This window comes from Mobula birostris, chromosome 18, assembly GCF_030028105.1.
Source record: "Mobula birostris isolate sMobBir1 chromosome 18, sMobBir1.hap1, whole genome shotgun sequence".
NCBI classification, from domain to species: Eukaryota; Metazoa; Chordata; class Chondrichthyes; order Myliobatiformes; family Myliobatidae; genus Mobula; species Mobula birostris.
Window position 1 is genome coordinate 7,049,413 of NC_092387.1, and position 15,080 is coordinate 7,064,492.

At 41.9% G+C, this 15,080-nt stretch overlaps 1 protein-coding gene across 9 annotated transcripts in view; it reads right to left on the minus strand.

The window, feature by feature from the left end:
- Window positions 1–15,080, minus strand: part of myo9aa (myosin IXAa) — a 359,701-nt gene that overhangs the window by 73,140 nt on the left and 271,481 nt on the right. For 8 of the 9 annotated variants that reach the window (XM_072282122.1, XM_072282124.1, XM_072282125.1 and 5 more), the window contains 5 exons: window positions 13,543–13,653; window positions 12,599–12,721; window positions 9,002–9,151; window positions 7,687–7,991; window positions 4,552–6,246 (listed from right to left, as the gene is read on the minus strand). In XM_072282122.1, the coding sequence (XP_072138223.1) occupies window positions 4,552–6,246; window positions 7,687–7,991; window positions 9,002–9,151; window positions 12,599–12,721; window positions 13,543–13,653 (2,384 nt within the window). The remainder of the gene's footprint in view (window positions 1–4,551; window positions 6,247–7,686; window positions 7,992–9,001; window positions 9,152–12,598; window positions 12,722–13,542; window positions 13,654–15,080) is intronic. The other variant, XM_072282123.1, reaches the window with a different exon arrangement.

Genomic DNA, 15,080 nt, shown 5'->3' on the forward strand with positions numbered 1-15,080 from the left:
TTTTGATGAAAAAGCAGGTCTATGAACATAATCTACCAAAATAATAAGATGCTCTGATATGGACCAGTGGATGCAAGTACAAACAAAATGTCAAGGGACAGAATACACTTTAGTTAATCATTGCCTGCATGTAAAATTTGTTTACAAAGCATTTTGAAGCTACAAAGCCTAATTACTGTCAGTAGGTTCTGCCTGCACCCTTTACCTCACTGTGAGGAAGACAATGCTCATTGCACTGCTTTCTACATTAATGCATTTTTGCCAGATTCACGAAGTTTTCTATAATCTACACTCAGTGGCTACTTTATTAGGTTACATGTACACCTGCTCGTAAATGCAAATATCTAATTGGCCAATCATTGACAGCAGCACATTCATAAAAGCATGCAATGCCAAGAGGTTCAATTGTTATTCAGAGCAAATATCCAACGGGGAAAGAATGTGATCTAAGTGACTTTAACCATGGAATGATTATTGATGCCAGTTAGGATAGTTTGAGTATCTCAGAAACTGTTGATCTCCTGGGATTCTCATGGTCTCTAGAGTTTACAGGTAATGGTGTGATAAACAAAAAACATCCAGTGAGCAGTTCTGCGGTTGAAAACGCCTTGTTAACGAGAGAGATCAGAGGAGAACGGCCAGACTGGTTTGAGCTGAAAGGAAGGAGACAGTAACTCAAATAACCACACTTTACAACAGTGGGGTGCAGAACAGCATCTCTGAATGCACATGTCGAACCTTCAAGTGGATGGGTTGCAGCAGAAGACCACAAACATACACTCAGTGGCTACTTTATTATGTACAGGCGGTACCAAATAAAGTCGCTACACTGAGTGTATATGCTTCAACAAAGCAAAATTAACTGTCACCTGTGACTTAACCACTAATAGGTGTGATTAATAAAATCCTTCTTAGTTGACATGTAAAGTAGTCAAAGCAAACATTTGTGTACTTTGTTCACTTGTTTCTTCAGCCATTTAGTACCCTACTATTTCTGTAAAAAACTCAGCAAACTCCATCCCATGTCATAATTGCTGGAACAGAATAAGCAAGTGACTTGAGCTTTGAACAGTGACCGATGAGCAAATGCAAATTAAAGGAAGGCAGGGACAAGCACGGCAGCCATCATCTGAATGGACAGAGTCAGAGTGGTGATCTGGAGGCATTAGCTCTTCCAGGTTTTAGCAAGGAGAGGCTTGAGTGAGAGAAGGCAAAAACGAAAAGCTCTAGGTAAAGTTGCTTTTTTTTTCCTTCCCTTCTTTATATTTGCTCAGGTTGGATAGTAGAGATGCCAGGCAGGATAGTTGAATGCTCTTGTGAGATGTGGGAAGCAGGAAGACCTCCAGTGTCCCTAATGGCTACAACTGTGAGAAGCGCATCCAGCTGTAGCTTCTAACAATCTGAGTTAAGGAGTTGGAATGGATGAATTTCAGATCATTTGATAGGCTGAAGGGGTAATAGATAGGACAAATAGAGACACCCAATGTGTAGGACACAGGAAACTAGGTGACAGTCAGGAAGGGGAAAGGGGTTAAGGAGCCAGTGCAGAGTACCCCTGGAGTACTTTGGATACTGTTGGGAGGTTGACCTAACAGAGTAAAGTCACAATGGTCGGGTCTCTGGCACTAAAGTCTGGCTCTGTGACTCAGAAGAGAAGTTGGGTGGGGAAGAAGAGGCATATTGTGGGGATTTGTTAGTTAGGGGAATGGACAGGAGGTTCTGTGGGTGACAACAGGATTCCTAGATGGTATGTTGCCTCCCGGGGGCCAGGATCTGGGATATCTCGGATCAAGTCCTCAGTATTCTGAAGTGGGAGGGTAAACAGACGGAGATCGTGGCCCATGTTGGCACCAATGACACGGGTAGGATGAGTGATGAAATTCTGTATAGTGAGATAGGTGCCAAGTTAAAGGACAAGACCTCCAGTGTTGTGATCTTAAGAGTGCTAGCCATGCCACGTGCTAGTGAGGCCAGAACAAGGCACAGAATACAGTTTTAACACATAGCTAAGGAGTTGGTGTAGGAGGAAGGGCTTAAGATTTTTGGATCACTGGGCTCTCTTCCAGGGAAGGTGGGGCCTGCAAAGGAGGGACTATTTGCATCTGAAATGGAGCGTGACTAATATTCTAGCAAGAAGGTTTGTTCATGCTGCACAGTGGACTTTATACTAGAGTTGCAGGGGGATGGGAACCAGGGAATCAGAATCCAAATCCAGTATTCTGATTCTGATTCAGAGTGCCAGAGGAGCTACTGGAGAGGTTCCAGAGGCAGATAATAGTAAGACCTCAGACAAAGTCAGGAATCAAAAGGTTGAGCATGGTGTGACTTGTGTCCTGAGCTGTGTATATTTCAATGCAAGTAACGTAGGAGAGGCAGATGAGTTCAGGGCATGGATCAACACATGGAATTATGATGTTGTAGCCATTAGTGAGACTTGGTTGCAGAAGGGACAAAACTGGCAGCTTAATATTCTGGGGTTCCATTGGTTCAGACGCGATGAGAGCGGGAGAGATTAAAAGATGAGGGGACATGTTACTAGCCAGGGAAATTGTCACAGCAGTGCTCTGTCAGGACAGACTGGAGAACTCGACTAGTGAGGCTTTATGGGTGGAACTGGGAAATAAGAAAGATATTACCAGGTTAATGAGGCTATATTACAGGCCTCCCAACAATCATAGGGATTTACAGGAACAAATTTGTACAGAGATCGCAGACGGTTGCAAGAAACATAAGGTTGTTATAGCAGGTGATTTTAACTTTTCACAAATTGACTGGGAATCCCATACTGTAAAAGGACTAGATGGGATAGTGTTTGTCAAATGTGTTCAGAAAAGTTTCCTTCATCAGCATGTAGAAGTCCTAATGAGAAAGTGTGCAATACTAGATCTGCTATTAGGGAATGAGACAGGGCAGAAGTTGGTGTAGGGAAACACTTTGCATCTAGTAACCACAATGCCATTAGTTTCAAAGTAAATATGCAAAAAGATAGGTCAGGTCCACAGGTTGAGCTTCTAATTTGGAGAACAGTCAATTTTGACAGCATCAGAAATGATCTGGCAAGTGCGGATTGGGGCAGCCTGTTTTCTGACAAAGGTGTCCTTGGAAAGTGGGATGGCTTCAAAAATGAAATTTTGAGAGTAGAAAGTTTAAATGTGCCTGTCAGAATAAAAAGTAAAGATAACAAGTGTAGGGAGCCTTGGCTTTCAAGAGATATTGAGACCCCGGTTAAGGGAAATAAGGAGTTGCATAGCAGCTATAGGTGTATAGCAACAAATGAGGTGCTTATGGAGTAAAAGAAATGCAAGAGAACACTTAAGAAAGATATCAGAAGAGCTGAAAGGTGGCATTGTTGCTCTAGCAGACAAGGTGAAGGAGAATTGCAAGGGATTCTACAGATATGTAAACAGCAAAAGCACTGTAAGGAACAAAATCGGTCCTCTGGAAGACCAGAATGGTAATCCACGTGCGGAGCCAAAACGGATGGGGAAGATCTTAAATGAATTCTTTGTATCTGTATTTACTCAGGCGTAGGGTACCGAGTCTATAGAAGTGAGGCAAAACAGCATCAACTTCATGGATCCTGTACAGATTATAGAGGAGGAGGTGTTTGCTACCCTGAGGCAAATCAAGGTGGATAAATGCCCAGGCCCTGATCAGGTGCTCCCACGGACCCTACGGGAAGAAAGTACAGAAATTGCCAGGGCCCTAGCAGAGAGATTTAAATATCCTTCGAGTCAGCAGAGGTACCGGAGGATTGGAGGATTAGAGGATAGCCAATGTTGTTCTGCTGTTTATAAACGACTCTAAACAGAAACCAGGAAATTATAGGCCAGTGAGTCTGATATCAGTTGTGGAAAAGTTATTGGAAGGTATTCTAACAGATTGGTTATATAAGTATTTGGATACACATGGACTGATTAAGGGTAGTCAGCATGGCTTTGTGCGTGGTAGGTCACATCTAACCAATCTTATAGCATTTTACGAGGAAGTTACCAGGAAAGTAGGTAAAGGCAAGGTAGTGGATGTTGTCTACATGGACTTTAGTAAGGCATCTAACAAGGTCCCACATGGGAGGCAGGTCAAGAAGGTTCAGTCGCTTGTCATTCAGGATGAGGTAGTAAATTGGATTAGACATTTGCATTGTGAGAGAAGATAGACAGTGGTAGTAAAGAGTCATGAGAGTGTGGGATGAGCTCCCCACAAATGGTGCCTGCGAGCTCAATTTCAGTGTTTAAGAGAATATTGGGTAGGTATATGGATAGTAGAGATATGGAGAGCTATGCTCTCAGTGCAGGTCAATGGGCATAGACAGTTTAAATGGTTTCGGCATGCACTAGATGGGTCGAAGGGCCTGCTTCTTGCTGTACTTCTCTATGACCCTTTCCACAGTTGGAGCGTTCCATCATCACTCTCTGGCCAATGTTTGTCTTATGACCAAGCATTCACTGGTTATTCTACTGGTGTTGTATATTAATATACGACCACTCAAGGACTTTACCCAAACCTCTAAAGCTTATTTGTATTCCTGAATCATCAAGAAAAGAAACTTACTTGCTCAGTGTATTCTTGTCTTTTGGCAAAAAGAATAGGGCATTGGTCCTGTCCTTGGCAATATTACTGGGTGACTCTTCTTTAGTGCCTGCACTCCCTTTTTGAGGTGCAGCCTTTCGGAGACGCTCTGCATTAGGAAAGGTTTCACGGGACTCCAAGCTCAGCTTCGGGGTCCAGCCAGCTGGCTTATTAATTTCTTGTTGGCCAGATGGCTGCAGTTCTTTTGTTTCAAAAAACATGCTCACTGGTCTGTTTCTTCCTGTGGGTAGACCTGAGATAGTGTCTACATCAAAAGATTCTGCAGTGTTCACTAACTTAGCCTCAGTACTTGTTGTTGAAGGATTTTCTGAACTTGGATCCCATTTTCTGTCCGAGTGCATGACAAGATAAGACTGGGGCCTGTCTGCCTGCTTGCTTGGAGATTTGGAATAAACCGGAGGGGAATCATTCTGTCTGCCCTGCTCTATCTTCTGCAGAGCTTCCCCTCTATGTTTCTCAAACATGTCCTTCTCCTGCTTCTCAAAAACCTTGCGCTGTTTCTCAAGGATTTCTGTCTGCTGCCTTATCTGTTCCATCATCTCCTTCTCATCCTGCTGCTGTTTTTGCTTTTGTCTCTCTGCTTGCTGTACATTCAACCATTCAAGCTTTTCTAAAACTTTAGTATGTGAGAAGGAATCTATGCTTGCGTCATCCATTACAGCAAGTTCAGCACAGTTTGGCAAAGCTTTGTCAGCTCCTTCTCCGTTTGGTTTGGGTTCAGTGGTAATGTCTTCTATCTTACAGTCATCAACGCCTACAGCAGTGTTGTCATTTGGTACCAGGTGACTGGGTACACTGTCGTGATCGGGCAACAAGCATGAATCCAGCTTGGGACTAGAATACAGACTCTCTACTGGTCTCAGACTGGGAGGTCGATCTTCAGAACTTGATATTTGAAATTCAAATTCTCCACTGGCTATTTCAGGAGACACAGAAACATGACTATGACAATTAGTGTTATTAGGAGGACTGGAAGACAGGTTATTTCCATTGAGTTGCAGACCAGTGGATAAATCATGATCATTGACTTTTGGACTGGTTGAAAGATTATCCTGAGCAGTTTGTAGGCTGGAATCAGACACCAGGTCATCACAAACAAATAAACAGAGGTGTCTCTTCTGGCCATCATCGCCAATGGGTACTTCAAAACTACCTCTTGAGCTCTCACTGTCTGGTGTTCCCTGAGGAGACAAGGAGTTCACACTATCAGAAATCAGCTCATTAGACCAGCGCCCCTCCTCTGAGGGAGACACACCTCCTGATCTCACCTTCAGCAATTCAAGACTGAATATGGCCTGCTCCAATTCTCTCATTCTCCGACTGTGTCGTTTGGCACGCACCACTTTCTGCTTCTCAGGGTCCCCAGGCAATGATTTTGGTCTCTCCCTCACCGTAACATCCTGGAGCAAATTTGTAACACTGGCAAAGTTGAATGCTCCACCCTGCATGTCTAGGGATACATCGTTACAGTCAGCAGGTACATCCTGAATGTCAGTCTCCTTTGAAGCAGGGCTCTCATTTAGTTCTAATTTGTCTTGATCAGATACAGCGAGCTTAGAAAACCTTTCCCCCAAGTTTTTATCCAGTCCCATTTTTTGTTCATAATCCAGGTGTTTTCTCTTGTCTTTGAACTTTTGTCTTCTCAGTGCCTGCAATCTGAAATAAAAGGCAAGAATTCAGTTTTGACCATTAAAAGGGTTGAACTCTACCAACTTGATCTGTTTTTTATTAATTAAAAGGTCAAGTAAATGCCCTCAGTGGTTCCAATTTGATTGAAAACTGAATAAACCAATATATAATTCTTTGAAGAAATAACGGGCAGGGTAGACAAAGGAGAGCCAATGGAGTTGCTTATTTGGATTTTCAGAAGGTCTCTATCAAGGTGCCCCACATGAGGCAGCTTAACAAGATAAGAGCCCATGGGTAGAAGATCGGCCAACTGGCAGGAGGCAGAATGGAAATAAAGGGGTCTTTTCTGGTAGGCTGCTGGTGATTAGTGCTCTTCCACAGGGGTCGGTTTTGCAAACCCTTCTTTTTACGTTGTATGTCAATGATCTGGATGACAGAATTGATGGGTTTGTGGCCAAGATTGCAGATGATACAAAGACAGTTGAAGGGGTAGGTAGTGTTGAGTCTGCAGAAGGACTTTAGACAGATTAGGAGAATGGGTAAAGAAGTGGAAGATGAAATAGAATGCAAGGAAATGTATGGTCATCCACTTTGGTAGCAGGAATAAAGACAAAGATTATTTTCTAAAGGGGGAGAAAATACAGAATCAGAGGTGCAAAGGATTCCATAAACGTTAACTTGCAGATTGAGTCAGTAGCAAGGAAGGCAAATATAATATTAGTATCCATTTTGAGAGGGCTGGAATAGAAAAGCAAAGACATAATGCTTCAAGGAATCTGTCAGACCACATTTTGAGTATTGTGAGCAGCTTTGGGCCCAATACCTAAGAAAGAATGTGCAGGCATTGAACAGAAACAGAGGACATTTACAAGAATGAAAGGGTTAACATATGAGGAGCACATGATGGCTCTGGACCTTGCTGGAGCTTAGAAGAATTTGGGAGATCTCATTGAAACCTATGGAATATTGAAACTCCTAGATAGAGTGGACTTAGTGAGGTTTTTTTTAAAAATTTGATAGTGGGAGAGTCTAGGACCAGAGGGCACAGCCTCAAAATACAGATATCCCTTTAGAAGAGGAGGAATTTCTTTAGCCAGAGTGGTAAATCTGTGGAATTCATTGCCACACACAGTTGCGGAGGCCAAGTCACTGGGTGTATTTAAAGCGGATAATGATAGCTTCTTGTTTTGTAAGGGTGTCAAAGGTTCTGGGAGAAGGGAGGAATATAGGATTGAGAGGGAAAATAAATCAGCCGTGATCAAATAGTGGAGCAGACCTAATGGGCCAAATAGCCTAATTCTGCTCGTATGTCTTACGTTCTTATATTTCTAACCTGAATGTAAATTACAAGGGGTAGCAGTGAGAGTATCTATGACCTACATGCTATATACATTTCTGCAAATGGTCAAGAATTAGTTCAAATTTAGGCATATAAGAGACAAAAACAAGTCTTGTACAATTAATTACCTGCGCCGCACAACAAATCCTCTGTTTGCTGCTTGAATCTTAATGATACTATCCCTGAAAGCTCTGTACGTTTGCATTTCCTTGTACCTTCTCCAATATGTTTGAATGCAGAGTGCTGCAAGCTTGCACCTGCAATAACCTCGCCAGCACCTCTGTATAACAATAGCCGCATCACGCATTTGCAAGTACATCTTTCTCTGGCTGTAGCTTTTCCACATGGCCTGAATACTGGTTGCTGCTGCATCTAAGACACTGGAGTTTGTGCAAATGAGATTCTGCCTCATTTTGTAGCTTTGCCAATAATTCTGCAAAGGAAAGTTGAAAAGAGGAAAAACAGAGAAAATTTGGAATACATCACTTCTGCTTGTGTTGCCATAAAAATCAACAAATATTGTTAAAAAGGCATTTTTCCAAAAAGGATGCCTAACCTAATTTTGTAACCGAATAGTAAAAAAAAACCCAGCATAATTCGTTGAGGAGAATGTACATGTTGGGAAGGGGGAATTAACAGCTGGTTTCAGCCATCTGTGTTCAATAAACACACGAGATTCTGCAGAATCTGGAAATCCAGAGTAACACACACAAAATACTGGAGGAACTCAACAGGTCAGGCAGCATCTATGGGAGGGAATAAAGAGTCAACAGAAACAGCCTGAAACATTGACTGTTTATTCCTCTCCACAGATGCTGACCTGCTGAGTTCCTCCAGCATTTAAAAAGAAAATGATTTTTGTTGAGGTACAGCACAGAATAGGCCCTTCGAGGTGCACCACCCAGCAATTACCGATTTAATCCGAGCCTAATCACAGGACAATTCACAAAGACCAATTAACCTACCAACTGGTATATCTTTGAACCGTGGGAGGAAACTGGAGCACCTAAAGGAAACACATGCGATCACAAGAGAATGTACAAACTCCTTATAGGCAGCGTCAGGAATTTTGTGTGTGTTACCTCTGCTATCAAGTTCAATCTACAAAAATTCAGAAAGAAAACTATTTTGGGTTGTCTTAGCCCAATTCCTAATGTGTGAGAACCAAAACAGGTCTGCAAAGAATTGACAGTTAAGCAAACAAGATAAAGTTATTTTAAAAGTCAGCAGACTCAGGGGATTCAAACAAAATTGACCAGTTGTATCATCAAGGTTTACAGCACAGGCTGTTTGCACCAAACAGGCAACACTTTGGACAATAAATGGATGCAGCAGAGTGTTACTTATTGTTGCTTGCCATCAGATCTGCTTCCTTTCAAGCTTAGTGTTAAACTAGTGCAGAGGGTATTATTATAGCAGCTTTCAGTTCAGTTCAGTTCAAACCTGTATCACAACTATTGCTCGTTTCATCTGGAGAAACTGTCGCCGCTCTAGCACAGTGCGAAACCAACTCTGAAGCAAAATGATCCTCCTTAGGACCTCCTTGTGCAACATGTTTTGCAGCCTTTGACGCTCACTCTCCTTCATAAATATCTATGGAGGGACATGCACAACAATATTAGAGTTAAGGAAGTAGGAACAAGTAAAGGTGCAAATGCATCCCCTCAAACAGCATCACTAATGAAGCAAATCATTCTAGTGTATTACCATAAAGACCATAAGACAGAGGAGCAGAATTAGGCCACTTATCCCATTGAGTCTACTCCATCATTCCATCATGGCTGATTGATTATCCCTCTCAACCCTACTGATTTGCCTCTTCTCATAATTATCTTTAAAGAATCATTTGATTCTGGCATGGTTCCAGAGGAATGTAAAATTGCAAATGGCACTCCACTCTTCAAGAAGGGAGAGAGGCAGAAGAAAGGAAATTATAAGCCAGCTAGTCTGACCTCATTGGTGGGGAAGATGTTGGAGTTGATTGGCAAGGATGCGGTTTCAGGGTACTTGGAGGTACATGATAAAATAGGCCATAGTCAGCATGGCTTCCTTAAGGGAGAATCTTGCCTGACAAACCTATTAGAATTCTCTGAAGAATAACAACCAGGATAGACAAAGGAGAATCAGCTGATGTTGTGTACTTGGACTTTCAGAAGGCCTTTGACAAGGTGCCACACAAGGCTGCTTAACAAGTTAAGGGCCCATGGTATTTCAGGAAAAATATGAGCATGGATGGAGCGTTGGCTGATTGGCAGGAGGCAAAGCGTGGGATTAAAGGGAGCTTTTCTGATGGGCTGCCAGTGACCAGTGGTATTGCACACGGGTCTGTGTTGGGACCACTTCTTTTCATGCTATATGACAATGATTTGGAGAAGAGAATTGATAGCTTTGAGGCCAGGTGTGTGGATGATATGGAGACAGGTGGAGGGGCAGGCAGTTTTAAGGAAGAAGAGGCTACAAAGGGACTTAGATTAGGAGAATGGGCAAAAATGTGGCAGATGGAATATAGTGTTGGGAAGTGTAAAATAGACCAGTTGTACAATCACTTTGGTAGAAGAATTAAAGACGTAGACTATTTTCTAAATGGTGAGAAAATTTAAAAAACCTAAGGTACAAAGGGACTTGGGAGTCTTTGTGCAGGATTCCCTGAAGATCAATTTGCAGGTTGGGTCAGTGGTGAGGAAGACATATGCAATGTTAACATTAATTTTGAGATTATGTTGGGGCTTTATAAAGCACCAGTGAGGCCTCAGTTGGAGTACTGTGAGCAGTTTTGGGCCCCTTATCTAAGAAAGGATGTGCTGACATTGGAGAGGGTTCCAAAAAGGTGCACAAACATGATTCCGGAACTGAAAGGCTTGTCATATGAGGAGCATTTGATGGCTCTGGGCCTTTATCACTGGGATTCAGAAGAATGAGGGGTGTCCTCATCAAATGTTGAAAGACCTTGGTAGAATGGATGTGGAGCGAATGCTTCCAATGATAGAAAAGTCCAATACCAGTGGACACAGCCACAGCTTCAGCCTCAAAAGGCATCCTTTTAGAATGGAGATGAGGAGGAATTTCTTGAGCCAGAGAGTGGTGAATCTGCAGAATCCACAAATGGCTGTGGAGGCCAAGTCATTGGGTATATTTAAGGCAGAGCTTGATAGTTTCAGCATCTACTCAGATGCCAGCACATCTTTTCTTAAGTAAGGAGCCTAAAACTGCTCACAATACTTCAAGTGCAGTCTGACCACTACCGTATAAAACCGCAGCATTATATCCTTGCTTTTGTATGCTAGCCCTCTCAGAAGGAATACTAACATTGCATTTGCCTTCCTTACCAAGGACTCAACCTGGAAGTTAACCCTTAGGGAATCCTGCATGAGGATTCCCAAGTCCCTTTGTACCTCTGATCTTTGATTTTTTTTTTCCCCATTTAGAAAATAGTCTGTCTTTATTCCTTCTGCCAAAGTTCCTGACAATACACTTCTTGGCATGATATTCCATCTGCCATTTCTTTGCCATTCCTAAACTGTTCAAGTCCTTCTGCAGCCTCCCTGCTTCTTCAACACTACCAGCCTTTCCTCCTAACTTCACATTGTCTGCAAAGCATTTAATTCCTTCAATGATACATAACGTGAAAAGAAGTAGTCCCAATACAGATTCCTGCTAAACACCACTTCTTAATGGCAGCCAAGCAGAATAAGCCACATTTATTCCAATTCTGTGCCTCCTGCCAATCAGCTAATGCTCTATCCATGCTAGTATCTTCCCTGTAATACCATAGGCTCTTATCTTGTTAACCAGTTTCATGCACGGCACCTTGTCACAGGCTATCTGAAAATCCAAATAAATAAAATTCATTCATTCACCTTTGTCTATCTTGCCTGTTATTTCCTCAAAGAATTCCAACAGATTTTTCAGGCAAGATTTCCCCTTAAGGAAACCATGCCGACTTTGGCTTATTTTGTCATCTGCCTCCAAAAACTCCAAAACCTCATCCTTAATAATAGACTCCAACATTTTTCCAACCATTGAAGGTTGGTGAACTGGCCAATAACTTCCTTTCTTCTGTCTCCTTCCCTTCTTAAAGAATGGGGTGCAATCTGCAATTTTTCAGTCCTCCAGAACCATTCCAGAATCTAGTGATTCTTGAAAGATCATTACTAATGCCTCCATTATCTCTTCAGCTACTTCTTACAGATCCCTGGGGTGTAGCCCATCTGGTCCAGGTGATTGATCTACCTTTAGACTTTTCAGTTTCTCAAGTACCTTCTCTTTAGTAATAGGAACTCCACTCACTTTTGCCCCGACACACTCGCATTTCTGGCATTCTGCTAGTGTCTTCCAGTGAAGACTGACACAAAAAAACTTAAGTTCATCTGCTATTTTGTTGCTTCCTCCCCATTATTAGCTCTCCAGCATCATTTTCCAGTAGTCCAATATTAACCCTCTTCTCTCATTTACTCATTATATATCTGAAAAAACTTTCTGGTATCCTCTTTTATCTTGCTGGTTAGCTTACCTTAATATTTCATCTTTTCTCTCTATGTTTTTTTTGTTGTCTTCTGTTTTTTTAAAAAGCTTCCCAATCTCTACTTCCCACAAATTTTTGATATATTAGATGCCCTCTCCCTTGTTCCCCACGGCAGCCTCATCTCCTTTTAGGATACTACTTCATTACTGGCATTCCCCTATCCTGTATTTTCCAAATTGCTGGTGTCCCTTTCCAATCAACTTTGGAAGTTGCACAGTGATGGGGGCAGCAATAGTATTTGAACATAGAGTTGGAAGAATTAAATAAATTAAATTAAATTAAGCATTAAAGAAGCGCTGATGACTGAAGTTTACCTCTTGAACCAGGTCTCCAAGTACTGGCATATGTATGAAGACGGATAATGAAAGGGGAGAGGTTGAAACTTTCATGATGGGCCCATCTAACTTTCTCATGACTCATACCAGCAAGTACAAATCGATATTGTCCGGTGTCCAATTCAATTCAGCACACTTGCAATCCAATTCAGTAGAATTGTCATTTCATATAATAAAACTTACCATTGTCTCACCGACTTGATAACTGTTACCGTTGAGGCTCACACTTCTCACAAACTGCTGAATACTACATTTGGAAGAGGTGGTACCTTGCGGCAAGAGCACACGGAAATGGTCCACAAATTCCTGAAATATTTCAAAGCATATCTCACATCAGCTCTACTTAATGCATCAACTAATTAACATGTTTTAAATAATACACTGCTGCTGGAAGGTATTACCCAGCCACAACTGGGAGTACAAGTCACTCCTCCGCAGTAATGTGTTACACGCATGGTGAAATCACCATTAGGATCCAACCAGGCCCTGCTGAATGAAGCAGTCTCAACAAAGGCATCAATTAGTAGGTAATGAAACCGGAGACAAAGGACAGAAAATATCACTGGACCCTCCTAATCATTAGCGTGAAATCCTGCTGGAAACATACTTATGAATGTTAATGTCATGGATTTATATTCTGAAGACCAGGAAGGTGCTGAATGGAAAAATAACAGCACCTATGAACTGTAGACTGCAATTAAAGTAAAATCTGAAAATCTTCATTCTAAAGAGACAAAGTGGTTGAATGGCCCAATTAGATAGGGCATGGATTTGAAGGTAATCTTCTCTGTGAAGACCACCAGCTACTTAAACTTGAAAATCTTAATGCTAATAAAATCTCAACTCAGTTCTACAACTTCCTATCTTAGCAGATATAAGCTGTCACTTGTTCATCATTTTTAAAAATCTGAATTAACCAATTCAAATGACATGCAAACTGGCCAAATTCTATCGGGCCTGAGCATTTGGCTCAGTGATATGCAGATGCTTCAGTCACTGAAATTCAGTTCAAATTGTAATCAACTGATCTGTAACATGTTGTACTTTTTAAATTGCTACAATTCATGAACCTGATTCAAAGTAGAATTGAGTAGTGCATTAACACACCAATACACAGAGGTACTTACCTGGAAGGTATACTTAATACCATAGCCAGATTGTCGTATCCTGACTGTTTCCAGCATGCCTGTATACCGCAGTTGCCTCAGGACTAGATGATCATTGAAACGCAATGGAAGCTACAAAGTTGACAAAAGTAGATATTACAGAGAGCAGCTGGCAGCAGTGTTCTCACCTTACCAAAGAAACACACCATAGCGCCCTGATCCCATTTTTATTTAAGTTCTGATTATACTTCTTGCATTTAGAAACTTTCACCCATACTAATTGATAGGATTACTATCAAAGATATGGAAGCTCTATCACATTGTCTCTTTGACAACTCACATTTGAGTCCCATTAGTTCTCATTCCATTTCTTTCCCACTCCCAAGTCCAACAATGTCCTATCACTAGCCAAACACAGTCCTGACGAAGGGTTCCGGCCCGAAACGTCGACTGATCGTTTCCACGGATGCTGCCCGACCTGCTGAGTTCCTCCAGCGTGTTCTGAGTGTCACTTGGAATTCCATGCTTCAATTATTCCGATTGTTTTTCTTTTGTGCAAACAAAATCATAAGTGGTTTCCTTTGAGATCTTGATGATGCTGCATAATCTCTCCTAAATTCAAGAGATTCTGCAGTTGCTGGAAATCCAGAGCCACACACACAAAATGCTGGATGAAATCAGCAGGCCAGGCAACATCTACAGAGATGAGCAAGCAATCAACATTTTAAGGCAAGATCCTTCATCAGGATAATCTCTCCTATCTGGTCACATCATTTTTGCCCAAACTCTTTCCACCATTCTAATTTACAGTGGGTTTCAATTGCTTATTTACCCTTTAATGCAATATTTTCCCTTGCTGATCAATCACATTACCTCAAAGATCTAGACCATAATATATAGGAGCAGAATTGAGGCTACTTGGCCCATCTAGTCTGCTCTGCCATTTCATCATGGCTGATCCATCTCCCTCTCAGCCCCAATCTCCTGCCTTCTCCCCATAACCCTTCATGCCCTGACTAATCAACCACCTATCAATCTCTGCCTTTAAATATATCCAATGACTTAGCCTCCACAGCCACCTGTGGCAATAAATCCCATAGATTCACCACTCCTTGGTTAAAGAACTGCGACCTCAGCTCTGTTCTAAATAGACATCCTGCTATTGTGAAGCCATGCCTTCTAGTCCTAGACTTCCCTACCATAGGAAACATCCTCTCCACATTCACTCTATTGAAGCCTTTCAACATTTGATAGCTTTCAATGAGACCCCACCTCATTCTTCTGATTTTCAGTGTATACAGGCCCAGAGCCATCAATCAGGCCTCATATGGTAACTCTTTCATACCTAGAATCATTATTGTAAACCTCTTCTGAACCCTCTCCAGTGTCAGCACATCCTTTCTTAGATAAGGGACCCAAATGGCTCATGATACTTCAAGTGAGACCTCACCAGTGCCTCAAAGCCTCAACCTTACATTCTTGCTTTTATATTCTAGCCTAAACATCGCATTTCCCTTCCTCACCACCAACTCAATCTTCAAATTAACCTTTAGGGAATC